The sequence below is a fragment of the Berghia stephanieae genome, chromosome 3 (assembly GCF_034508935.2).
Source record: "Berghia stephanieae isolate SIO BIC M18660-M18661 chromosome 3, UCSD_Bste_1.3, whole genome shotgun sequence".
NCBI lineage: Eukaryota > Metazoa > Mollusca > Gastropoda > Nudibranchia > Aeolidiidae > Berghia > Berghia stephanieae.
Genome location: NC_088362.1, coordinates 50,437,979 through 50,465,872, shown reverse-complemented (window position 1 = coordinate 50,465,872; position 27,894 = coordinate 50,437,979). Strand labels below are relative to the sequence as shown.

Below are 27,894 nucleotides of genomic sequence, written 5' to 3'. Positions count from 1 at the left end.
CTTGTGTATGAATTTGAGCGTATACATATATATGTAATTCAAGCATAAACATTACCCATAATACATTATTAGCCCTTAATGGAACATATGGCATCTACAAACAACCTCCATGCTTTTTTTTTTTCTTCTCTATTTCAGTTCTCTACAATTCCTTCAAAATATAAATCCTATTAAATTCTTCTTTTTTTTTCATCTTCGTCTGTGTCTGTCTTTTGAGTTTATGAATTAAGTATTCTAGTAGATATTGTCCCTAACAACATACATTATGTAAGATTAAGTCTTGCACTCTCTTTTTAAAAATCTAATCTGCTATTTCATAGTGAGAATTTCTTTCAGATCATATCTTTCTTTATTTAACTGTTTTCACTAAGGGGGCAATAATTATGATGCACCTGGGCTTTGGTCATTAAAGCCAGGGTCACACCTCAATCACTGCCCTCAAGGGGGAAGATAGTTCACTATTAAGTTAGCTTATAGTTAAACACTGTCTGCAAAGGCTTGATTTAGACCCTTTTGTGTTCACAATGAATCCCTGTGTATCCTGGATAACATTTGCACACATAGTCGTCAAAGTCATAGTCAGGAGTGAAAGTGTTGATGGGAGGAATAGGATTAAGGTTCGAGTTAGAGTCAGAGCTGTCACCAAGGTTAGAATTGACAGGATTATGACTATCCTTTTCTGATGAAAATATATTGCCAACTTCATTGCCTTTGAAAGATTTCACTGAAAAGTTAATTACAGATTTTGACAATTTCAGTGAATCTTTACTCAGTTCATCAGACAGCTTAAACTGACTTTGGAATTTTATTTTTATATGATCCAAAAAACCCAAAACCTTGTTCTTTTCTTCAATCACTGTTTTGTTCTTTTTCCTAGATATGTCAAATACGTTATTACATGCAGCTTTTTCTTTCCTTTCATTAAAAAGTATATCATCTGGCAACAGACAATGACGGCGACCACTTTCACGTAAATGTTCCTGATATCTCCTTTCATAGTCTTTCCTGACACACCGGCCTTGGCCTCCACAAAGCTGCTGAGAACAATTCCCAAAGAAATTGGTCACATTCCTGGAGAAGGGACCAAACACATTGTTTATGTAATCCTGGAGGACCAGACACTCATTCTTGGCTCTAGCGTCACTGGAACTTCCCCAGATAACCACACCAGAGGATCCCATGTTGGCTGGTTGGAGCACAGCCAGTGACAAATCCATCTGCCAGAACAATCAAAGAATTTTTTTCCACTTTATCCAATTTGTTGACTCTATCCATGATTCACTTTTTACAGGCATAATTAATTATAAACAACATTCAAAAGCAAAGAAAAATAAAAAGAGATTGGTGAGATAAATAGAATTTACAATAATAATTATTCTTATAAGGATACTTATCAATTATTTTTTCATACCAAAAAATTATATATATATTCCTTGAAGTTTTTCATCTCCCTGCACACTGACCTACCCCCCAAAACATGCACGTCTTATTAGCAAGTCTGATATCATTGCATAATTATGGGATTTTTTAAAACATTGTTGTAAGGGGCAATATTTTGCTTTGGATTTTAATTTCCATTACAACAATTAGCTCATAACATCAGACCTACAAATATGTATGAAGTATCACACATTCCTCTCGGCACACCAGGCTTTTGTTTCATTCAGACTCCATCCAACAGGGAATGCAAACTACATTCTGTTTATTTGTTTAGACAATTTCTTTGTTTTGTTATGTGGATGAAGGGTTTACATTCAGATTGTTCATTGTTTGCCACATTTCATCCCTAAGCATCATGATAAGTCCCTGTCTTCAGACAACTGTTTAGCCCTACCCCCATGTTGATGCAATCCCACAACAGAAGTTGAGGGTAGCTCATTCTCAACATGTGCATGCATGACTCGGATGTCAAATAACACTTCGATGTCAAATAACACTCCAATATATATATATATATATATATATATATATATATATATATATATATATATATATATATATATATAAGCGATTAATATTAATGTGAATCATGTCATATGATTTGAATATATATCGAAATCAAATCTAAAAAAGGGCATAAGGTAAAATGGTAGCCGCCACCTCTCACCTCTTGGTACATTTTGTAAGGCCCTTCCTGTGATTTGGAGTAAGGCACGACTGGAATATTTTGTGATGAGTATTTAGCCTTGACTCTGAAGGCCTCATGAAGTGTCTGCTTTATTTGATTAGAGATGCTGGATTTTGGCGTGGCCAACTTGAAATAGATTGATGGATACAATGCAGAACTTTCTTGAAACAACCAGCTGATTCTATAGAGAATAAAGATGGTTTCATGTAGAGTTTAGTTCTACATATTAGTCTTTCCTTGATATACGAAGCCAGATGTGACAATTTATTTACAGTGGAACTCGGATACAACGGGGATAGTGGGACTAGCAAAAAATCTGTTGTAGCTGAGTCCTGTTATATCCATACATACAGATTTTGAAGGGAAGCAATACTGAGGGAAATTTTTTTAAAACAAACACAAGGAACACATTTCAAGTTACCTCCTTCAGTAAATATCGAATTACAGATGTGACTGTCACTTCTATTCCTGTAATCCCTTCCCCCCCCCCCCCCCCTCCAAATCACCAAACCTCAACCCCTCTTCCATTTACTTCAGGACACAAGGCAGGTAGGAACAATGCACCGGTTAATTATACCTTCCTCTTTTCCTCTGCTTTTCACCCATTCCAACTGCACGACTGACAGCCACTAAGTGCACTTCAAAACTCAAGTAGCGAACAGTCCTCACCTCAGGCTTCACATAGAGCTCTTCACCATCTCTGGGTACTAAACTTGCAACTCAAACCCCCATTGTAACCATGTTCCAAGAAATATTTTCCCATTATAGCCATGCATGATTTATATGAATTATATAAGCCGTAGAATGGGGATTATTAAATTTCCCATTGTAGCCAAGATCCTGTTGGAACCGAAGCCATTGTACGCGAGCTGTACTGTATTTTATCTAAAAACATATCATCATCTACTACTACTAATACTACTACTACTACTACTACTACTACTACTACTACTACTACTGCTGCTGCTGCTGCTGCTGCTGCTGCTGCTGCTACTACTACTACTACTACTACTACTGCTGCTGCTGCTACTGCTGCTGCTACTACTACTACTACCACCACCGCTACTACTGCTATTATTGTCATCATCATCATTATCATCATCATCATCTTTTTTATTTTTACATTGTTTATTTTTTAAGAGCATACCTATCATTATTTCTGATAGTTGTTGTGTTGCAAGAGGCATCAAAACACCGCGGAAAGAGATAGTAACCCCATTTCCCCTGTGGCCGTTTAGTGGAAACTTTCTGTAGTGTCTGGCTCATGAAATCTCTAGATGAAAAATCAAATTATAATACATAAAAATTGTATTCTGAAATTATATAGTATCACTAATAATACAATGAATCAATCACATGCTTACCTGAATACATACATAGACCTAGGCAATATTTTCTGTCTGGGGTCAAAATGAAACGGGTATATGGATTTATGGAAAACTTTCCCCAGTAGTAGATCATATACAGTGATTATTATGTTCATACAAACACAGATTATATTTCAATGATTCCACAACAATGGTATCTCAATTAGAAAACATCCAAATTAATGTCTATTACTTGGTTCCACGCATAAATAAACGTTAAATGCAGTTCTGAATGACGTTTAAAAAAAAAAAAAAAAAAATTGTTGTTTAACTAGTGACAGCATGTATCATTATGATAACCATTTTTTTAAAATTATAAAAGTGTGACAAAATAATATTATTACGTTGAGGGGAGATTGGAAATCAGACATGCGTCAAACTTTAGTTCTTTCTTAGTAGGAATCCCCGTGATTTCTTTACAATCAAAGAAATTATCCTTAAAATTGTGATGAGACAAAAATGTCTTCTTGTGTAATTTGTTGCATACACATTCAGCAATGACAAAGACCTTCCTCTTTTCACCAGAAGACTAGTACCTGGTATCAAGTATCAACAATGCAGCTTCATTGAATCAATAATCGCATAACAGTATTGCTCTCTAAGTGAAAACAGTTAGAGTGATATTAGGGTTGAGGGTGAATTTGTGTGGTTTTGTGGTCGGAACGAGGCTTCATTCCATTAGAACCCTGGGGGATGGGGTGGCGTACAAAGTTGACTCTTTGGGAAAAGCTCTTTACTCATATTATTTCATTGCACTCAGGTGTAAGATGAGCATATTTAACAGTGTTTACTCAGTTGAAAATAATTGTATTCATGCCTTACTATCCTGTCCTCCAGGTCGTGTTGCTCTTGACTTGGTAGCCCTTGTAAAACTCTTTGAGCACATTTAGCGGACATTTAGTTTTTTGTTTTTGTTTTTTTTAACAACGACATTAATAAGGTATCCGGAGTAATTTACCTGGCAGCCTTGTTGAACTCTTTGATGGCCTCCTCCAAAATCTGACTCTTGTTGTAACTCGGAAACCTCTGCCTAGCCAGATCCTGGGATTGCCGTTGATAAATGGACTTTGAGTCAAAATTGGTCCAATACAGGGGACGCCAATACTCCATATCAATCACTCCTAAACCACTGAATGTTGCATTCCAAACATGTGCTTTCAAGTCAGCATCAATTTTTGTCAAATGAGCTTGCAGATTAGAAAGCTTGGGTTGAGAGAAGAATAATAGATACAGACTTTAGCCAAGCAGCTTGAAAATGAATAATAATTATGGTTACAAATTGTCTTGAGTTTAATATTGAAGAATATAATTTTTTTTTTGTTTCTAATGTCAAATGCAAGAACATTTAATTGAGATATTGAGCCTGTCAAGAGGTCCCTAGCCAACAGCAACACTTAACATGTAGGAGAAGACATGACGTTGCTGATGGCCAATCATTTTACACCTGAATACGACGAGAGAATGTGAGTTAAGAGGCTTTTCAAGGATTCAACTATGCACCGCTCAGAGTGAGACTCGAACACTGTACACACATTGCCGCATTATATATACAAATATATATATATATATATATATATATATATATATATATATATATATATGAAGGTGTTAGTAATGCTGATGATGATAATGATGAGATGAAATTCCTAACCTGTGGCAGTCCTCCATTGACAGGTTGATTTTTAGAGTCGTAAAAAGGCCATTTTCCGAGTTGATAAAATAGGGCAATTTGCTGACCAATGAATCTATCCCTAGCATTATCCACAATTCCCCATTTGTCAAAATCAAGATGAATCCCCTTATCTTCGCATACGGAGGTGGGATGATTCCAAACCACAACAAAAGGTCTATTTGGAAGTAATGGGGAGGCTGAACAACCGTCGGCGTCAGTATAAACTGAGGAAGAATACTTGAGTGAAGAAAAAAAGTATAAAGACACAAAGAAAAAACACATTCCAAAATGTTCCATCTTATTCCATGTAGATTTGTGACAAAACAAAAGAGTATAATTCCTTTTCAATCATTGTGACACACGACTCTTAGAGGAGTGATAAAATCTGGTTTAAAGAGGGGGCGTGACATTTGTTTACAAACAGAAACCGCGTTTCGGTTCCATTTGTCTCGAGATACGGAAACTTGTCTTCATTGATTGATTGTCTCAATGAATTTGTAAATATGTTTGGCATTTATTTTTTCTTAATATGGAGAATATCTATTTTGTAGGAAAAAAGAGAAATATACTCTAAATAAGGGAAATAAGGGAAATACAAGACATGAAAGGTACATTCCTTTGGGTTTTTAAAAATTTAGTTTCTTTGAATTTGAGTCTTTAAATTGGAATCACAATCACTTCAAAAACAAGGGAAGATAATGCGAAATGAATGAAATGAATAGTACTTTCGTTTCCAGAAGTTAGGGAAAAAAATACTTCTCTTTCTTTCTTTTGATTCAAGTTAAATTTTCGAGCCATGTCAGAGGCTGTTCATTATGTTGTTGTAGGTGGAGGCATTGCTGGAGTAACTTGTATTGAAACTGTAAGTAGCGGGGCCTCTTAACTCTGCTGAGCTGGCTTTCACTTTCCTCCTCTCAATCTCACTTACCACTAGAGAGGTGGGCCTTTGGCCTACCAACCTCCGCTGAACGTCCAACTCGCCTTGAGCATGCATTCACGTAAAATATAAAGATTTTTTTTAAAAACCTACCTCTGTTTCAAAAACTAGCATCTTTCAACTTTCTAAGAAACATTTTGATTTTTCAGAACTTTAGTTCGTTAAAAAATACCGGCCAATCTGACCCGTTGAGTTGAATGAAAACGAAATTTTGTTGTTTACACGGTTCAAAGGAAATGCCGTAAATAAGCTTTCATGGACTTCCTGTGTTGTTTTTACAGTGTCACGTGACCGTTTTGAGAAATTTGTCGTCTGCTACAAATAATTAGACTGGTGGGGGGTAGATATTTTCGTAGGAGCAGAGAAAAAGTGAGTATTATTTCTTGTACTTGTAGAGAGGCCTAGGGTCCACCAGCAGTCAAGTTGATTGAATGAAAGAAAAAAAGGCCTTTTTTATCCGCCGCCACCACCACCGTGAGAGTGGAGGGGGGGGGGGGAGGATGGGGGGGTGTTGCATGAAGACGAAAGGGAGACGTGTCGCTTAGTGACCTTGGTGACGTAGAGCATATCAACGATGCTGGCTGGTGTTCTTAACCCCTTAACAGAGAAGCAAATTTTTTGCTTTCAGATAATAGTTTGCTTTTATCTTTATCACTGTTAACAAGGAATACAGCGTTTCCACCAAGAGAGCAGTCAGACTATCGCAACTCGGACTTCAATTGTCTATAATCGTTTTGCTGTTACTTGTCTTTTGATGAAAGAAGATTTGGTGTTAGGTCAAAGATCGAATTTCGCCGCTAAAGGTTGCATTGCTACTGGGTTTGCTCTCTTCCCCCGCCCCCCATAATTTTTTTTTCAGGTTAGTATTGTTGATTGCTATTTCCTTTTTTATCTTCTTCTTCTTCTTCTTCGTTCCTCTGATGGACATCTATGGCTGCAGTCCGACATCTGCTATGAAGTCTGTGGTCCGCTTTAGGTCCTCAGCCTCACCATAGAGCTTTGTGTTGAGTGTTGTAGGGGTGACCCAGTGGTTCGAACGTTGCACGTTGTATAATGGGCAATCCATAAGCACATGTAAAGTGGTTTCATGGTCGGTTCCACATGGGCAATAAGGGGTTGTTCCAATACCTAGCTTTGTAAACATATGTCCTCTTAGTCTATTGTGTCCTGTTCGGAGGCGGAATAGAGTGACTTGGCTACTTCGCTGAATGGCATGGATTGGATCCTGCTTGTTGTGTTCTAGGTGTGTGTCATTCCTTTCTTTGTCTATTTTTAGCTTTATTATTTTCTTTTGCTGATGGTAAGTGATTGACGACTTCGGTTGTTCCTTCTGGGCTCCTTCTTTGGCCAGTTGATCGGCAATTTCATTTCCATATATACCTACATGACTTGGAATCCACTGCAGCACAATTTTTCCTGTTTTATCAGATAAGCCCTCAAGGGCCTCCACAGTGTGTGCGGCTTCAGAGTCCTGGTAATTTTCAATAGACCGGAGAGCATCATCAGAGTCTGTCAAGTAAACCACATTTTTCCCGTATATTCTGTGATCTCTGGATAGTTCTTTTGTTGCATTGAGGATGGCTTTTTCTTCAGTTTTAGTACTTGTGCACATTGAACCCACTGATACAGATATTTTTGTTTCTGTTTTATCTGTCCAGTGTATGAGTGCACCAGCACCTCCATTCATGAGGGGGCCGGAAACTGAGCCATCTGTATAAACTCTTATCCAGTTGGTCATTGGGTATTTTTTATCGATCATCTTTAGGGTTTGAGCATTGTCATTATTGCTTCGAATGTTTTTCTTGTTGATGGTTATGGATTTTTGTTTCTTTTTCCACGGTGGTGGTTTGAGATTTGGGACATTGTTCCTTTTTTATGATTAGCAAGTGCCGCAGGAGTCTCACAGGATGCAGGAGTACTGCAATTAACCCTTTGTCAGTGACTCTGATTTTTTCGTTTTCAAATAATAGTCTCCATTTATTATTATTTTTTAACGCAGAAAAAAAAAAAAAACGTTTCCACCATAAGAGCAGTAAGAATATTGATAAAAAGCGCTTTGAGCACATTGGATGGATATTGCCCTATATAAAAGCTCATGTTTTAAAATTGTATTTTTTTTTTGTCTTTTGATGAAAACGGTAAGATTTTATTTTTGGCCCAAGTAAGATTGATATTCGCCTTTAAAAGGTTAAGTTGTTTTGTTTTTTTCAAATGCCTAGTGAGAGAGAAAAAACAAAACAATCATACATGTATCTGCAAACAGCAGAACGTTTTCATTTTACAATGAGATGGGAAGGGGAAGGGATAACACTATGACAAGAGAGAGAGAAAGGGAGAGAGAGAGAGAGAGAGAGAGAGATGGGTGGGGGAATGGGAAAAGATGAAAGAAACAATGGGTTGCCTGATGACGTAGATCAAAATATTGTTACAGCAGTGCGTACTTCGTGAAATTTTAACCTTTTACAGTGACACTGATTTTTTTCTCCAGATTGCTTATGCAGAATAAATCATTTCCACCAAGAGAGCAGTAGTAAGAGTATATTTCGACTCGGGCTTCAATTAAACTATAAATCGCAAAGCTTGTCTTTTAATGATAACATTAAGATCTGGAGTTTGGGGAGTGTAAGATCGAATCTCGCCATTAATGGTTAAAATTGTTTTGATTTAAAAAAAAAATAACACACACACACACACACACACACGTGCGCGCGCGGTCACAACAGCGAGGACCATCTATTGCTTGTGTTGCAACGGTAAACCAGTTTACGTGTACGTAGATCCTGAGGCGAGATGCCCCGTTACCGTGTACGCAGGCATTCCCCCCCCCCCCCCCCCCCCAAAAAAAAAAAAAAGAAAGAGACACACACACACACTCACACACATACACACACACGCAGTCTCGCATCCGCTACAAACTAATTTTGCGCACCAATTGTTACTGCACTAATGCACCAAATTGCATACCTATCTATGGACACTTTTTTCCGTATCTTTTTCTCAATAAACTTTTTTAAAAACCTTGGGCGGCACCTTGAAAACAGACGTAAGCCTCCACGATTTCGTGAGGAATGAATCATGAAAATATTTAGGATATAATTTCAAACACAACTTTTGAAATTCATCAAGGATTGTCTAGTACCGAATGTTTTTTGATAGAAAACAAATACATCTTCAAATCTAAACTGCTTTTGACGGTAAGCGGTAAGTTTTTTATTTATTTTTTTGTCCAAACGAATGATTTGTCGTGGTATAGAAGCTAAGTATTGGTAACACCGGCTCACGTCTCTACCACTACTTCTTCTCAATTTGTCACACTACACTACACTCACTGAAATATTGATAACGATGTGGCTGTGATAGTGTTGTAGTAGTATTAGAAGTAGTAGTGCGGCTATGTGGTCTAGTGGTATGACACTCGCTTTCGGATCGGAAGGCCTGGGTTCGAGCCTCGCTCGGCGCATAGTTGAGTCCTTGGAGAAGGCTCTTTACTCACTCACATTCTCTCTCCGTACTCAGGTGTAAAAAGAGTACCTGGCCGTTAACAGCGTTGTCTCTGTCCGAAAAAAAATTGTAATATCGCCGAAAAGGCTTCATACCCCGTCTTACATGTTAAATTTAAATGAATGTGCTGTTGGTCAGGGACCCCATGTAAAAGCGCTTTGAGCTCGTTTATTAGTTAATATTGCGCTATATAAAAGCTGGTGTTTTTTTTGGAGGGGGGGGGGCTTTGGGTTTTTTTATAGTAGTATCTAGTAGCAGTAGTGATGATTATGTGCGGCTATATGGTCTTGTCGTATGACACTCGCTTTCGGATCGGAAGGTCCTGGGTTCGAGCCTTGTGCTCGGCACATAGCTGAGTTCTTGGAAAAGACTCTTTATTCACATTCTCTCACCGTACTCAAGTGTAAAATGAGTACCTGGCCGTTAACAGCGTTGTCTTTGTCCGAAAAATTGTAATATCGCCTAACAGGCGGCATGTCCCATCCTATATGTTCAATGTTGCTGTTGACCAGGGACCCCTTGTAAAGCGCTTTGAGCACATTTAGTGGATATTGCGCTATATAAAGCTCAATTTATTTATTTTTTTATGTGGTGATGGCGGTGGTGGTGATTGTGTAGTAGGTAATTGATGATGTTATAGTGTAAAAAGCAAAACACGATCTGACTTGCACTCTGACTCAAAAGGTCCTGGGTTCGAGCCCGCTTCAGGCACTTTATTTTTTTTCCATGGGCAAGATTATTAACCCCTGTCAATTTGCTCACTTCGTGGAATGCCTAGGCGACGATATCTTTTGATGTTGTGGTGGAATGGCATCATTTTTAACTTTTAATTAAATATCATTGAATGGTCAGTGTTGCCAAATACTTTTAGTTTTAGAGCAAGAAGGAACATCTTGTTGGTACATAGAGGGCCAGGCAGTACAGAAGTAAGTATAATGTTGTAATGCTGTCTTTTGGCATATTCATAGGGTTAGAATTATATGATTATTTTATTTTAATCTCATTATCATCCTTGTGCTCTTGAGCACGTTGCCGGTCAGCTGTCTCCACGAATCACAATCCTCTGCGGTGAGCATGAATTCTGTGTTGCTTTTTAAATCACATTTGGCCATTCTTAGGTTATTTAGATATGTCATTCTTTGTCTTCCTTTTGCTCTCTTCCCTTCAATCATCCCAGATGTTACCAACTTTTCTATTCCGTCTCTTCTCCACACGTCCCAGAAACCATAACTGCCTCTTTCCGATGGTATCGATTCTCACCTTCTCCAACACTTCCTCATCTGTATACCTGTCTGTCCATGATAGCCTCAACATTCTTCTATAATCCACATCTCAAAAGCCTCTAACCTCCTCATACAATCTTTGTCAAGCATCCACATTTCACAACCATATAAAAGGGTACTTATAACATATGTTTCTACTACCTTCATTCTGATCTTCAACTGTAGGTTGTTGTTTGACACAACTGATCGCATTTTATGGAACACGTCTTTTGCTATTGCTATTCTTTGTTTTATACCCTCTATGTCACATGCGTCATGGGTACTGATAGTGCCTAAATATTTAAATTTCTTTACTTGTTTGATGGTCTGTCATTTGCTTGATGTGTCGTGTTGTTGTCCTTCTTTGAGACCACCATGCATTCAGTTTTCTTAACATTTAGTTTCAGGCCCGTCTCTTCACTTCTGCACACCAGTATATCTAAAATTTTCTGCACGTTTTCAGGAAAGTATGCCATCAGAGTACCATCTTCTGCGTATCTTATGCTATTCATATTCTGCCCTCCAACGACATACAGAAAAATAACAAAAAGAGGAAATAAAGGTGGAAGGAAACAAAAACAAACAAAAAAGATCAAAAACAACTCAGTCAAATTAAACTGCAATAATTTAAATTCTACTAATGACAATGACGGAAGGCAACGGAAAACCACTGTCACTAAAAAACTTTCCCAGAACATCAGCTGTCCCGAACACATTGAATTTTAAACTAGCCCATGTTATAATCTACTTTTTGTGGGATGTTTAAAGAAAAGTGTTGCAGTTTCATCATGAGTATGGGTTTTAATGAATCATGGACATAGATTTATGGTAAATACATTACTTCATTGCCATACTATTGATTTTGCATTCTTATTTCCCAGCTTGCTTTTCTACACTCTGAAGCCAAAATAACCTTGATCTCAGCTTCGCCACTCATTAAAAAAGTCACCAATTTCGTGCAGGTAAGACAATGATATATCATGCCATTGTGTTTTCAAGTCAGCGCAGAGAGTAAATATTAAAGGTATATCATTGAGTATAAAATACTGAGGAGCTTCATGATCCTAGTCATGGGAATAAGAAAACAAATATTGTCTGTCATTTTATCAAAGAAATAGATTTTAAAAGATTAGATACTCATCTGAAGAGAATATTTTCATTTTATGTCTTCCGCTGACCATAGAAATCAAAATTTTTATTCATTACACTCCAGTGTGCTTGTTTATTTTATTAAATTGTTTTATGTCGTGGCCTATTACTATAGCCATTTGCACATATGCACATTGTCGAGTGGGTTAATGTTTGTGAAGTACCCCATTCACTGACTGTATTACAAGATCCAGCTTAGCTGTGGCTAGTCAACAAAATCTTTTATATTCTATATTTTCTATTTTAGATTCAGTTACATGTCTTCACTAAATTTAGATGAAAAATGTTTGAAACAATCAACAATCAAATACCAAATGCACACTTGCGCTATTGAATTAAATTCTGCACTAAAAAATTTAACACAGAATGAAATAAATACTAATCTGTCTTAAGCTCTGGACTTTAAAATAAAAGTGAAGGTTAGAAATCAGTGAATGAAAGAATAAAGGAAAACTAAAAAGAACATAAAGTGTAACAAGGAGTTTTTTGTTGTTGTTTGCTTGTTGTTTCAAACCCTTCATTAGCCAACAAACAATGCTAGAGAAAAAAACGGTTAATATAATGTTTGTAATACTATTTTGTTTTTTTTAAATGTTTTATTTTGCATTTGCTCCTTTGTTTTTTTATGCTGTCATATTCAGTTTAAGTATATTAGTCGCGGTTTAACCTGTGTATGTTGTTTTTTTGGTTTCTTTTCAGGTTACAAGGGCGGGAGAAACATTTGATGTGGAAGAACAACCCCTTTCATCGGCTGGAGAAAGTCACAAAAATATCCGTGTCATTCATTCAGCAGTCGAATCTCTATGTGCCCAGGACAAGGTAACATCAGTAAATAAATAATTCATCTTAATCAGAGAATGCATTTCCAAAGACTCAACTTTTTAAGCCCCTTGAATGCTTTTCTTTTATTCCCCTGGCAGGCCACAAGGAGCTCCTTTTTGTTAAAGTACTCTTCTAATATCCATCACTGCCTGTCACTAGGTACTCATTCACTCCTGACTCTCTTGGGAAGGCTGCATGTCCCGTCCTACATGTTAAATGTTGCTGTTGACCAGGGACTCCTTGTAAAATGCTTTGAGCACATTTAGTGGATATTGCGCTGTATAAAGCAAATTTTTTAATATTTTTTTTTAATGTGTGAAAAGTGCTTACCAATTATACAGGGCTGGGCTGTCATTATTACTCAAAATACATTGACTGTCATTTGCTTAATGTTGCTTGACTGTATCACATGATAAAACATCATATTGCTTGGTCATTTATATGAAGTCAATATTCAATTTATCATGCTGTTGTTAGTGACTAAATATGTCTACTACTGTTTTTTCCTAACAGTTAAGTGACTATCTAATGTTCATACTGATATCCATGCATATGTCATTTGGCATTGAGCAGTATGGCACAGCAGTAAGGTCTTCGCTTCATACTCTGAAACGGACTGGGTTTGAGCCCCATCCACCACATTGTGTGGCCTTGAGTAAGTCATCTCACTCCAACTCACGTGCAATACTTCGCTGCAACTGATAACTGGGATATTTCAGTCTTCCTTGAAATTTACCCTAAAGACAAATTTCCCCATGGGGATGAATTAAGGGTACATTGTTGCATAATTTTTTTTAAATCATCATTTAAAGACAATTAATTTCTTCTTCTCACAAAGAGTCTATATATTGAATGAACTCGAATTTTCTTCACTGATGACTCTCTTCCTATTTCTGACGTAAATAAATCAGAAACAGTAACACACAAGAATACGTATATATGACCTCACCTCAGTTTGGTATTATTTTCTGGGTGAGCAGATGATGAGAATTGAATTTCATGAAATTCATTGAATTTCATGAAATTTGAGTTTAGTCAAGGAAAAAATGTAGTTCCTTAAATGTCAAGGTAGTCAAATCTAATTTTTGAACAAAAATTCTGTTTTCAGCACGTTGACATGACACCAGGATCAAGTGGAATTTGGTTCCAACTGGCCTGATAAAGATAAAGGAAAATTTTTGCATTTTTTTAATGAATCGATCATGGTAATGAATTGCTCATATGGACTATAGAGGTTTTCATTTTATCTTATTCATCTTTCAGACCCTGAAGACTTCAACTGGAGAGCGTGTCTGTTATGACAAATTATGTATTTGTACAGGGGGTAAACCTAAGGTCAGTTTTATTCATTCATTTTTATAATTTGTTTCCTTTTTTTTGTTTATTACATATTTTATAACTACTTGCTTTCTACTTATACCCAAAGAATTAAAGTCATTCTTTTTATTCCTTACTTAGCGTTAGAATCATTCTAAATGTTTGTCACATAAATGCAGCAAATTACACGAATAGCAATAATACACTCAGCTAATTAAGTTAATATCAATAATATCCTTTGTCCAATCAAGTGATTCAGAGTCTTTAGACCTGGTTGAAAGTAATTTGCAATTGATTTGCATCCTATCCTGGGGCTAGCAAGCAATTTTTTCTGGCATATAAACTGCAGAAATCAGAATATTATCTGGCTACAGAGACCATATAACTCTGGAGGATAATTTTTCTTGAAATTGATACTTCCAGATAGTCAATAACTTTTCACACAAAATCAATGATTGATTAATATAAAAAAGATCTAACTATAACTTGACCACATGTGTGATTTCAGGTAAACTATCCAATGACAATTTCCACTAAAGCATAGCAGACTACATGATGGATTTTGTAAGGGAATCTTTTAAGTGGAAATGACCAAGTTGAAATATTAGAGGAGAATGATAAATGCACTCTCAGTCTTTTGTATTTTGGAATGCTGAACTTGTTCCAAACACAAACCATCAAGGTTGTACTGTGATTGGTACTCGTTAGAGATTCCAAACTCAAGAAAAAAATATTTCTATGATATAATACGAAAATATGATTATTTGTTGTATATGATGTATTTCCAACAGCTGATTTCTTCCACCAATCCATATGTCATCGGCATCAGAGATACAGAAAGTGTTCAGGTTAGTCTGACGTGATCTATGGTTTGAAATGGCCAAAAGACCTACTAATCCGCAGTATTCAAGACAACTAGGAGTTTAAAAGTTTTAGTAAAAGCTATTCTCAGCACGAATTTGACTAAGTGGGATCTCTGTTTAATCTATATAAAAGGCTTTTATTTTTGGGTAATGACACCAATTCAAATAAATCATTATTAAAATCTCAATCCTGCTGGTGTTGTATCTTTTTAGTATCAATAGTGTAGTAGAACAGTATCTTACCTTTTACTGATTAGAAATTGTAAAAATTGTGGCTAGTGACTGGACAGGTAACTGATCACAAAACTTGCCCAGGCTTTGTGTCCTTGAGTAAACCATTTTACTCACATTGTCTCATTCGATTCAAGTATGATTGAGTATCTCGCAGATAGGTGGCGGAGGGATGGTAAGATTATTAGTACAAAAAAGTGTGCCTAAAAGTGGCTTGTTCTGTGTGAAATAGAAACTTGGTTTCACATGGTCCACTAAGGAAATAAATTAAATATTGTTTAGTGCATTGATTATAGTAAAACAATGAAATTGGTTACCTGAACATCTGGAGAAAAAAATGTTGGTTGTTTTTTTGGGGTTTTTTTCTTTTTTTTTTTTTTTGTTTTTCTTTTTCTTTCTCATCCTTACGTCCTACAATGAGAGAGAATTGAAATTATCAAATGATTGACATCATCATGTCGTGATCATCCTCAATCATTGATTCCAACTATCCTCAGACGTTACAGACAAGACTGGAGACAGCCAGACGTGTGGTCATTGTAGGGAATGGTGGGATAGCTACTGAGTTGGTGTGAGTCTTTCTCTATGATCTAAATATTGTTATGAATATCCTTTGTATCATTTTTTGAGTGGATTATCTTGCATTGAATCTGGTTTTGAATGTATTTTAGAATTCTACATAATATTCAGCAGAAAGATAAATTGAAATTTGGAAACAGCTATTTCAAAATCATATTTATACGATGGGATATTAACCAGCTAATGTAGAAAACGTTTTATTATACATAGATTTTGTTTTTAAATTTGATATTGAATTAACTTTGCCTTTGCTTTACATATCACATGTAACAACCAGCTGATGTAGTTTCAAATCTGGACAGGGAATTTCGATAGATCAGTTTACCTTAATAGCAAAGTTTTTGCTTTGATCAAGTGTTCAGTTCAGGATTTTGTCTAACCCCTCTGTCCACACAATTGTGATTAAATTGATGGGTCTGTCTTCAGAAAAAGAATGAGATGACTTATGCATCAGCCACAGTGTAACACTGCAATGTGTGCACCGGGGCAAAATTTCTCGTTCAAAGAGAAAGGTAGAGAGGATGACAGTGGAGATAGAACCCCGGTCTTCTTTGTGAAAGTGATATCTACTTGGCCATCTCACCCCTCTATATTCTTTTTTTTTTTTTTTTCATCTCTTCCCAGACATGAGTTGGAAGGTTGTGAGGTGATCTGGGCCATCAAGGACAAATCCATTGCCAACACTTTTGTAGATGCAGGGGCAGGACAGTTCCTTTTGGAGCATCTCAATAAAGACAAGGATGGTGGTGGTGGAGGGGGTGTGTCGAAAAGACTTAAGTATACCACAGGTACTTGATGTGCTCTTGAAATTCGGTTATTCATCCATTCATTCATTCATTTTCCTTATTCTTCCGCTTTTTCTTCTTCTTTTTTTTTCTTCTTCTTATTCTTCTTTTTCTTCGTCTTTTAAGTAACAGTTAGACAACATCCATTCTGAGCACCTTTCATTCAAATAAGCATGGAAATCTTGCATTTTGAGTTAACACAGATTTATTGCTTGAGAGTCATTTTTTTTTCTTCTGAAAAATCATTATAAATTGTTTGTTTGTAGCCTGTGTCTGGTTTGAAGAAGCAATACAATAACATTTTTATTTTTATGACATACTTTTTATTCGACCTTCCAACAGAAGAATCTAAATCCTCATCACTGCCCGAAAACTCAACATCATCCTTCATGGGAGGAGCATTGGGCCCTGATTGGGCCTCCAATCTACACATCAGAGGTGCTGACCAGGCATTATCTCATAACGTCCAGGTGGAGTATGAAGTGGAGGTTGCAGCAATTTTATCCAGTGATGAATTCCAACAGGCTGGATTGGAGGAGGAAACAATCAAAAGCCAAGTGCAAGGCCATGACTCCAAAGGTATGACAATCTTAACTCACTCATCCCTAACACCAACTATATCTGTAGTTTACCCGGGTTACTTTTATCCCATGCCTATTTATTACATTTTTATGAGACAAATTAAAGGCATAGTATCAAAGATCTTTTTTTTTTAGTTTTTGCATGTTAATGATAGTTGAATAAAACTATATAAATATGTACATGCTCATTTTTAATACATTTTTTCCAATTTTGAAAAGTAGCAAAAATCTCCAGGATTGAGTGAGTAAACTTTATTAATAGCATGAAATTAATTGTCTGAATAGTTTTATCAAATATTTAAGACACGTTGTGTCATTGGTTAAAGAGTGATCTTGGTCTAAGATGTGAAACTGAAAGAAGATTATTTCAAAAGAGTCAAAACTATTCAATTCAATTACGGAGAGGATGTATGGTAGGGACTGACATATTGTGTTGCATAAACACCCACAGGATGTGCTTGAAATTGCTTTAAGTTCAGCATATTTTTTTTTTCTTAATCAAGTAAAGCTCGAAACTGAATTGTCATCTTTGAAGCTTAACCATAGATTTCCAGAATAAATAAAGAAAATTGTGTTTTTATTATTATTTTTCTTATCTTAATTTTATTTTTATTTTCATGAAGTCCAAATTGGATTTGATAACCCAAAAGTTTTTTGGGGTTTTTTTTTTCCATCAAACCTTCCAGATCAATCCTATTGGCCAGTTTACATTACATTATCCAACCAAAAGACATTTGGTTGCGACCTCATCATCAGTGCTACAGGTGTCACTCCTTTTGTTGACCCTTTCCTGCCTGGCAACCATTTGGAACTTGCTGATGATGGAGGGATTAAAGTCAATCAATCCATGGAAACTTCGGAAAAAAATATTTATGCGGCTGGAGATGTTTGTACAGCTACTTGGGAACCATCACCGCACTGGTTGCAGGTCTGTATAACTACCTTCATGTTTTTATTGTCATCGGATAAATGCATCAAATTTCCATTTTATTTCTTTTTAAAGGGAATACATATAAAATATCCACACATTTGTACCTGGTATTTCTGTTGTTAGAGGTTAAAGTATGCTTTAGAATGTTTCCATCTTTTTTCAACAAACGACTATGAGATATCAAGTTTCCATTCTATTCATTACATGTCAACTGATAGGTGCCCTTATTGCACATTCATACTCATTCATACTACAATCAAGTGGGTTAATGTGCATTCAAAAAGCCTTCCCTGGGACAGAACACGAGTGCCAGTGTTTGCTGTCATTTTCATAAAACAAGTCTTTTTGGACTTAACTACATGGTTTTCAACTTTCACCATCGATAACTTAGTTTTAAGTTTTAACTACACTTTTATTATCTGGTTCATCCCTTAAATAATACCAAATTGAGATATAGGGTAACATTATCTACATTTAAATTTCTTTATTTGACAGGTTATGGGATAAACATAAAAAGTTCAGTCTTAGAAAAATTTTAGCCTTATCTCTATTCTGCCGTTGTTTTAAAAAAAACACAGTATATACAATGGTAACCAAATAGCACATTCTGTATTCTTCAATAAAACGGCAGTATTGGCATATTAGAGCAGTCAGCTGAGTAAAAAATGTCAACGACACAACATAGTCTGATCCCCAGTGTAATGACGTAATGTAAAACAGAGTGAAAGTCTTGCATCTTCTTTTTGTCTCGAAGTTGGGATTTTTCTTTTCTTTTTTTTTTTTTTTTTTCTTTGGGTTTTTTGTTTTTTTTTGTTTTTGTTTTTTTTTTAATAAATAATATGGATATTGTATTTGCTTTCTGTGACAAACTTGTGAACTGGCTTGCTTACACACTGTCGTTCTCACAGATGCGTCTTTGGTCTCAAGCCCGCCAAATGGGTTGCTATGCTGCCAAGTGTATGGTTGGTCACACCAATGGGGAAGTCACTCCCATGGACTTTTGCTTTGAATTATTTGCACATGTGACCACTTTCTTCAATTTCAAGGTATACTCAGGTTCTTCCTATGCTGTGCTTTATTAGTTTACAGAATCCAGTCGACTGATGTTTGAGATTTTTTTGGCATGCTTGTTTTTTCCTTGAACAAGGAATTAGCATATATTGCAATGCCGCTAAAACTGCTTATTTCAGGACATAAGAATTTCTCCTACAAAATTAAGAAAGGAATTATTTTTTTATTTATTTTATTAATTTATTTTAATTTTATTTATATATTTATTTTTTTTCTTTACAAATCTTAATGTAAATTACATTGGAATCGAGTCATTGACATGACAATTTGACAGTCCACCTTTGTAAACCGTTTTCCTAACAACATTGAAGTGGTATGTAATAGTGCAACAATCTTGAACAAAAATGAATATATTTAACAACTCCAAAAAAAATGAACTACTCCGTATCGTATATTTCAGGCTTAAACTCTTCACTAGTAAACATAAGACATATTTGTTGGCTGAAGGAAGGATTGAATCCCAAGAAATGTTTTTATTACGATTTTATACTTATATGTGAAATTTGTTCAATATTTTTTATGGTCCATAGTTTAAAGTAGCTTATAGGTGTTCCCCTCGTCTCAGTTTTTATGTTATAATTCCACATAATTTCCATTGCATTGACAGGTAATTTTACTGGGAAAATTCAACTCCCAGGGCCTAGGGGACAACTATGAGATCTTGCTACGATATACCAAAGGTAATAACTCCCCCCCCTCTCTCTCTCTCTCTCTCTCTCTCTCTCTCTCTCTCTCTCTCTCTCTTCTCTCTCTCTCTCTCTCTCTCTCTCTCTCTCTCTCTCTCTCTCTCTCTCTCTCTCTCTCTCTCTCTCTCTCTCTCTCTCTCTCTCTCTCTCTCTCTCTCTCTCCCCCCCCCCCCTTAGTAGATTTTAAATGATTCCAATTAGGGTATTCCATTTAGTTTTAAAAGGGAATTGACATTGCCTTTACCTTTTCATTCAATTTTCATCTAAATGACTTAATCTGACTAAATATCTGATTTTTTAATTCTTTTTTTCGGGGGGAGGGGGGGGGGGTAGTTTTTATTTTCCAAAGTGATATAATCCTATTATTTATCCAATAAGGTAAATAAAGATTTACTTAGTGATTGACGTGATTAATTGTCCTGTGACGAAATTGACGGGATGTTTCGAGGCTGTCCTCAGTTGTGGTGAAGAATTTATAGACTGGCTGGAAACGTCCTGCATGGAGATGTAGCCTACTACTACTACTACCACTACCACTACTACTACTACTACTACTACTACTACTATTACTACTACTAATATTGATCAAAGAAATAAATGATTGATGGCGGGTGGTTGGATGGGAGCATCACCCTTGAATCGTATACCTATGATGTTCGCATGGGTGTACGATCCGATAGTGATGTCGTTTCTTCTTCTCTTTACTAGCCTATCCTGCTTCTTTGGTTTGTGATTGTATTTTTGACAGGGGATATTTTTTTTTCTGTAAATCTTCTGCCTGTTTGTTCTTGGTTATTTATAATTTAGCTTACGATATCTTTAGGTTATGATTTTGATTTACATTTGTACTATTTTTGTTAGTGTTAGATTGCTTGTTTTTTTTTGTTTCAGCGGTCTCTCATATAACCTCAATTGTGTTGGAAGAGACCTAAAGCAACAAACAAACAGAAAAAATAAATGATTGATGATTTTATTAAAGTATTTTTGTTGTTTTATTCCAGGTATGGAATATGTAAAGGCAGTTCTTGTAGACAACCGCCTAGTGGGGGCTGTTTTGGTGGGGGAAACAGATCTAGAAGAAACATTTGAGAATCTTATTCTGAACCAAATGGATTTATCTCCCTTTAAAGAGCATCTACTTGACCCAGCTGTTGACATCGAAGATTTCTTTGATTGAATTTAGGAGGACATGGAATTGAAATATGTGAAGCACTCTATTCGTGATCTGACTTTATGTCATGTTGTGATGACCCAGTCAGTGCACTGATCCGTCTTGGTTACATTACCAAGCAGCATTGTGCACGGACAACAATCAGCTGGATGACAATGAAAGCAAAGTGCTTTAGCGTCTAATCTTGGATTAATGCTCCCCATAAATATTACCCCAATCGACTCAAATATGAACAAGTAGGCCAGCTTTATGCAATGACGTTTATTGTAGTGTGCCAGTCTATGAATGGTGCCTAACAGGTTACTTGTACTTCATGAAATAGATCTTTGGTTCCAAATTGCTTGCTGATAGATAAATAGAATAGAGCATTGTTACATGTAATAAGCACAGTGAATTGTGCATGTGAGATTTAAATGTATGTGTAATGTTAATAAATACTTAAGTATTTTATTTTTATTTACCTAATTCTTGATGGGTCGATGAAGTCTGACATTGTGTACTTACAGATATCTCTGTGTCCCTGCCACTGCTACTACAGTTGAAAATTGACCCAATATGGGGGAAAAATTGATTAGGTTTTTGTGCTAAGTTTGGCTCATTGCCTGACAAAGCCGAAAGAAAAACAATAAAAAATAATATCTAAAAGGATCAGGCCTCCTTAAAAAAAGTTTCTTAATGTTCTGAATTAGACCCAGTTCCCAACCGAAAGTGAACAATCTGGGTGGGATCTTTTGATCTCCCATGGTGGGCAGAAGATTTCTTGTGTCTTCAATCCCCTATAACTGTTTTCTAAGTTGCTTTCTGTCTTTGTCTCGGAATGGGATTACTTCGTTTTATCCTGGCCATTGATGGAGTCCTTAGCTTGTAAATCACCTCTCTGTTATGTACTGATAGTTATATATTTTGTTTTGAACATATCTTGTAAACTTTTGAGTGTATTCCTCTTATTGGGATCCTGTGCTGTTGTCTAGATGAGACTTTTAGATGATCTCAAACTAAGCATATTGATGGTATGCTCTTGGAATCTAGATCGTTTCCATATTTGAACCAATTCCCCTTTGTCTTACTTATTCTCGGGTGCTTTGATTGTAATTCAATAATTTTTTTATAGCCATTTTCTTCCATTTTCTTGGCGCTGATATAATCTAAATGTGTTCCAAGCGCCTAAAAACCCTTTAAAACAAAAACAAAACAACAAAGTCCACACTCTTATATGCTATTCAAATAAATGTCTTCTGATTTTGAACTGTGTGATCCCCATCATTTTCCTTTGAACTTAGAACTTTGTGTGGTTTTGTTTTCAATGCACGTATCAAAGCTGACTGTGATAATAATTATATTTGCCTTTTTAAATATATTAAAATTAAATATAATAATAATGGTGATAAAAGTGTAAAATAAATGCCCTGAATAACCGTGTTCTTGTATTCTTATCTAAACATTAGACATTTTACTTTGTCCAATTTGATTCCTGAACGTGTTTTTGAGAGTCTTTTTCGATGATATATATCTGATACTATTTTTCTTATTCTTGATTCCATTCAAGTATGTCTGTTAAGCAATCACAGATCACTGAAAATGCTCATAGTTGTTTCTTAATTACTGTTAGTTATCTCGCTTTTGTCAGTAGTGACAAGAAGAGTCACAAACACTATTCTACACAAATGGTTGGATGATTGGCAAGGTCTATAGCCTCAGGAAAAACATGCTACAATTTTCTCAATCCGAATGAGAAAAAAAAATAGAAAGAAATTGTGAGCTTTTATATCGAGCAATATTCACTACATATGTGTCCCTCCGCCTCGAAGTGGTATTAAGTCGGGATTTGGAAAATGAAGAAAATCGGTTTTAAAGTGGAAATGGTCAAAAGGTCAAAATGATCAAATTTCAGTTTTTGGTTGTTTCAGAAACTACAATCATTTTTCTACATGAAAACATAATAATTCAACATAAACATTGACGATAAGTTATATAAATTTCAAGTTTAAAAATGCAACTATCAGTGACACATTCAAAACGAGAGTTGACTTTCTCTCAGATAGCCACCCTTTCCAAGGCTTAGTAATACCGAGTCTTTTTCTCCACCAATAAGATGTAAGATATCACAGCAAAGGCCGTGTCTTTATCTACCTCAGAGAAAGCATGACTGTTTCCACAATGTCATGGTTCAACCAATAATGAACTTTAAAAACTGTAAACAAGTCTAGGTTTTTCCCTGACAACCTTACAAATGAATGATTCTGATTGGTCAACGCTCATCACATGCGATGTGGCTGTAGGCCATAATGCTCGGGCGATGCTTCATGACGTCAGCATGCGTGATTTACATGTGTGTGTTTGTGCATTTTGATACACACCACGTGCATTTCTTTGTCTAGCTGCATTGGTGATCGAGGTGAGGGTCCTCCTTTGTCCCTCTTTTTTTATTCATGAAATTATAGGACATGCTAAGATTTAATAGGACAACAGTTGCCTAATCTTACACTTACAGTTACAGAGATTGTTGTAGGATAAACATTTAATTTTAAGTACAAAAGCAGAATAATAAATAGAGCCTTCAACAATTAATGAACTCCCGATGGAAATACGTGTAACTAAAAAATGAAATGGATAGATAAACAGACAGAAAGACAAACCTATTAATGGATAAATAGATAGGTAGGTAAGATAGATTAGATAGATAGATAGATAGATAGATAGATAGATAGATAGATAGATAGATAGATAGATAGTATAGATAGATAGATAGATAGATAGATAGATAGATAGATAGATAGATAGATAGATGATAGATAGATAGATAGATAGATAGATAGATAGATAGATAGATAGATAGATAGATAGATAGATAGATAGATAGATAGATAGATAGATAGATAGATGATGATGATAGATAGATAGATAAAAAAGGTGGAGAGAGAGAGAGAGAAGAGATGGATGTGTTCGTTTTGTCGTGCTTTCTTTGTATACTGAAAGAAAAGGGGGGGGGGGGTCTTTTTAGACAATGAACAATGTGATGGAACGCTAAGGAAAACTTGAGAGATTCAATAACATGTTTTAATGTAAGTCACTACACAATAAGCCCCACCCCTCCTGCCTCACAGCGCATGTTATTCTTGACCTCAAATTCATGATGAATACTACAAATGCCCAATGTATTTTACGATTTATGAACCAAGCATCCCCCTTTCTCTATAATTCAATCCTTCTTGTCTTCAATTTTTATTCGTTTCCGTTTGTGTTGACTTGTTGTATCTTTGTTGCTTTCTTTAACCCTCATCTCAATTCTTGCTCCTCCTACCTCTCCTTCATACTTCCTTTCCTCCCGCTTCTATTTCAAAACTGTACTTCACAATAAACACCCTTCTTAACTTTGTACTTCGTCTTATCTTTTCCCTCGCGTCCTCTTAATACACAAGCATTCTCTCTCCCCTCCCCCTTCGCTCCTCTTTTTCTCTATATATCTCTCTCTCTCTTTCTTTCTTTCTCTCTCTCTCTCTCTCTCTCTCTCTCTCTCTCTCTCTCTCTCTCTCTCTCTCTCTCTCTCTCTCTCTCTCTCTCTCTCTCTCTCTTTCTCTCTCTCTCTTTCTTTATCTCTCTCTTTCTCTCTCTCTTTCTCTCACACGTGTGTGTTTGTGTCTGTGTGTGTGTGTTTGTGTCTGTGTGTGTGTGTATTTTACTCTCTCATTCTATCTCTTCCTCTCTAATCCTCTTCTTGATAATTCTTTCCCTGCCCACCCGGCTTCACGTAGTTTCAAAACTGTACTTTCAAATTATAAACCCTTCTTTAACTTTTGGTATTTTGAAATCTTATTTTCTCTATTGAATAAGACAAAAATTTCACATTAATAATTCTTATTTCATTGATTCTTTATTTAAATATCAAAAATTCTTGAAAACGTGAGCAATTGTCGGCATTTTTTCCCCCAGTGTTTTATTTGTTTTAAGAACATCTTACATAATAATGAATAACTACAAAAGTAATAATTGGATTATTTCAAAAATGTGTATGTACATTATTAAATGTATAATCTAAGCTCATGCCAAATTTCACTATTCTCGTCAAATATTCGATGCCCGTATCTAAGGAGTTATCTTTGCCCATTGATTTGACTGTGCGTGAAAACGGTGCCTCACTTCAAAGTCGATTTTCTCAAAACTTGGTTTTCACACTCTCCCTACTTCAAACGGTCATTTCTCGGCAATGAATAATCAGAATTGTATAAATTTGGTATCAAATTTTAAAGCATAAAATAAGCTATGATTTGGTACCAAAAACCCAAAATTGAAAAATCCGACTTAATACCGTTTCGAGGCGGATGCTCAAAATGCTTAGCAATAGGTCCCAAGCCAATTCACTTAACATATAGGACAAGACAACGTCTGTAAGACAATCTTACATATTTTTTTTTTTTTTTTGGGGGGGGGGGGCAAAAGTATGTCTGTTACAAGCCAGGTACTCCTTTTACATCTGAATCTGGGGTGCGAGCGTGAATAAAGAGCCTTTTCCATGGTCTCAGCTTTTTAACCACATATATCTGGACACGAACCAGGAACCGACAGGTCAGAAATCAAGTGTCATGCTACAAAGCCGCACAATCACTCACTCACTCATTCAATCCTGGACTTGCTGGCATTTGAGGCGACGCAAGGGATCTCCACCTGATCCCGTCAATCGGGCACTTTTCTTGGGTCCAACTCAATGGACAGGTCCTCTCTGCTTTAAGCCCTTCTTGACAGTACATTTCCAGGTATCCTTGGGGCGACATCACTTCCTTTGGGTGTCCATCACAGAGCCTTCCTTGACAACAGGCCCCAACCATTGCCATCTCTTCCTTTTAATGAGACTCTCCAGAGACTTTACATTGGCTCTATCTTGCAGATCCTCATTTGAGATTGCTACACAATAGCAATATTATCTGGACATGCGCACTAACCCCCTCACTAATATGACTCCTCAGCTCTAGACTAGTTGTTTTCTTTCTTTTTATTTAATATTGATTTGTTCTTTCCCAGGCGATCCTATGGGCTGTTAGAATAGGCGGGTGTTAGAGCAGATTTTTTTTTTTAATATGGCGGGGACAGAGGGTATTAGTTACTATTTTGTTTTCCTTTCTTTTTGTAAGAGAAGATGTTCTGGTCTGGTTGGGTGTGGGTGTATTTGGTAAAAATCAACAAAATGTGTCCCTTTTAGTAGTGACCTCACTTGTATCTTGGTTAGACTTTGGGCGGTCTCAGGCTGGGCACTCCGAAGATTGTTGTTGATATCAGCTTCTGCTTTTTATCGTTTCTGTGGTTTGGATGCATTTTGTAAAAATCACAAAATGTGTCCCTTTTAGTAGTGACCTCACTTGTGTCTGGGTTAGACTTTGGGCGGTCTCAGGTTGGGCACTCCTAAGATTTCTGTTGATATCTGCTTATGCTCTTCCCCAAAACTACCCCTTCCCCCCTTCTCCATGTCCTCTACGTTTCAACAGCCCTATTTGTTGTTTCCCAAACTTAATTTCGAGGTGTTCAAATAGTGACCTAAAACAAAGGAGTCGTGAGCCCTGTTTTACTTCTCAAACGTGTGCCGTGGTCATATGTATTGTTATTCATCCGATAATTATAATTAGTATAATTAATATATTTTTCTATTTATATAATTTCTGAAGGCACTTACTATTTTTTTACCGTGGCATTTGCAGTCTCTCTCTCTCTCTCTCTCTCTCTCTCTCTCTCTCTCTCTCTCTCTCTCTCTATCTATCTATCTATCTATCTATCTATCTATCTATCTATCTATCTATCTATCTATCTATCTATCTATCTATCTTTGTCCATCTATCTAGCTATCTCTCCAGCTATTTGTCTATCTCTTTCTCCCCATCTATATCTCTATCTCACCTTTTTCCAATAATTTTGTGGTCACTTTTCCTACCCGAGGGTTAATTAGGGTGCCGAGCTAACGGAGTATTGAAGGCAAACATGTCACTTTATTTACCCAGTCATGCGTCGTCTGCTGTTTCCGGTGCGAGTTGAAGGACTTAACAAAATGACGTTTGCTGAAACCTGAGATCGCCTCGGGCAATTTAGCTAATTGGTTCAGATCATGACGATGGTCTTTTTGTTATTTTGTTTTGTTTTATAAATCTCTTTCATCCCTCTCCATTTTTTTCTACAGAATAGAATGCGACATGAAACCCGTAACTTTGCTGGTATACTAGCATGAAACATAAAAGGATAATAGTTCTCTAAACGCTACAAATACACGAATTTCAACGATTTGGATGGAAAACTGTCATTCTTCAATCAAACTGATCTGGCCGAAAATAGAAAAAAGAAAACCCAGTGACCTTGTTATCACAATTTGAAATGACAGCCCTCATGCATAATTTGTATGTGATTGTCCCTACCTTACATAAGCGATCTCTTATCAATCTTCTAAAACTATTTCCAACACTATTACGTTGTGTAGCCTGATTATATTATGACGTCATTTCTATTGATCATCATATACAATTTAGTCAAATACCCACCAGTTCGGGCTCGAAAAACAGCATCTAATTATAGTATTGTAACCAATACACCAGTGCTGTATGTTAAGGTTGTTAATTCAAATTTGTATAAATGTTTTTACACAATCATCAGAGTTGTTTTATTTTTGTAGTATTCATTTTTAGAATACAAAATTTGACTTCTTCTTCTTCTTCTTCTTCTTCTTCTTCTTCTTCTTCTTCTTCTTCTTCTTCTTCTTCTTCTTCTTCTTCTTCTTCTTCTTCTTCTTCTTCTTCTTCTTCTTCTTCTTCTTCTTCTTCTTCTCTTCTTCTTCTTCTTCTTCTTCTTCTTCTTTCTTCTTCTTCTT

At 36.2% G+C, this 27,894-nt stretch overlaps 2 protein-coding genes across 2 annotated transcripts; one reads left to right on the top strand and one right to left on the bottom strand.

The window, feature by feature from the left end:
- Window positions 1-181: 181 nt before the first annotated feature.
- On the bottom strand, window positions 182-5,598 carry LOC144967942 (hyaluronidase conohyal-ad1-like). Its single transcript, XM_078905741.1, has 5 exons — window positions 5,147-5,598; window positions 4,454-4,698; window positions 3,276-3,401; window positions 2,108-2,309; window positions 182-1,217 (listed from the first exon to the last, which is right to left on the bottom strand). The coding sequence occupies exons 1-5, from the start codon at window positions 5,462-5,464 to the stop codon at window positions 504-506; spliced, it is 1,605 nt and encodes a 534-aa protein (XP_078761867.1). The 5' UTR covers window positions 5,465-5,598; the 3' UTR covers window positions 182-503.
- Window positions 5,599-5,864: 266 nt separating this feature from the next.
- Window positions 5,865-22,468, top strand: LOC144967941 (pyridine nucleotide-disulfide oxidoreductase domain-containing protein 1-like). The gene is made up of 12 exons (XM_078905740.1): window positions 5,865-6,029; window positions 11,749-11,829; window positions 12,716-12,835; window positions 14,102-14,173; window positions 14,947-15,003; window positions 15,747-15,820; window positions 16,453-16,616; window positions 16,956-17,192; window positions 17,881-18,122; window positions 19,034-19,171; window positions 19,804-19,876; window positions 20,884-22,468. Exons 1-12 carry the CDS (start codon window positions 5,964-5,966, stop codon window positions 21,057-21,059), a joined length of 1,500 nt encoding a protein of 499 aa, XP_078761866.1. The 5' UTR covers window positions 5,865-5,963; the 3' UTR covers window positions 21,060-22,468.
- Window positions 22,469-27,894: the final 5,426 nt, after the last annotated feature.

Coding starts and splice junctions, on each gene's coding strand:
- LOC144967942 (XM_078905741.1), bottom strand. CDS start 5,464: ATGGAACATTTTGGAATGTGTTTTTTCTTTGTGTCTTTATACTTTTTT. Junction 2,310..3,275: donor ACTATCAGAAATAATGATAG/GTATGCTCTTAA, acceptor TATTCTCTATAG/AATCAGCTGGTTGTTTCAAG. Junction 1,218..2,107: donor CTTACAAAATGTACCAAGAG/GTGAGAGGTGGC, acceptor TTGTTCTGGCAG/ATGGATTTGTCACTGGCTGT.
- LOC144967941 (XM_078905740.1), top strand. CDS start 5,964: ATGTCAGAGGCTGTTCATTATGTTGTTGTAGGTGGAGGCATTGCTGGA. Junction 17,193..17,880: donor GCAAGGCCATGACTCCAAAG/GTATGACAATCT, acceptor CAAACCTTCCAG/ATCAATCCTATTGGCCAGTT. Junction 19,172..19,803: donor CCACTTTCTTCAATTTCAAG/GTATACTCAGGT, acceptor TTGCATTGACAG/GTAATTTTACTGGGAAAATT.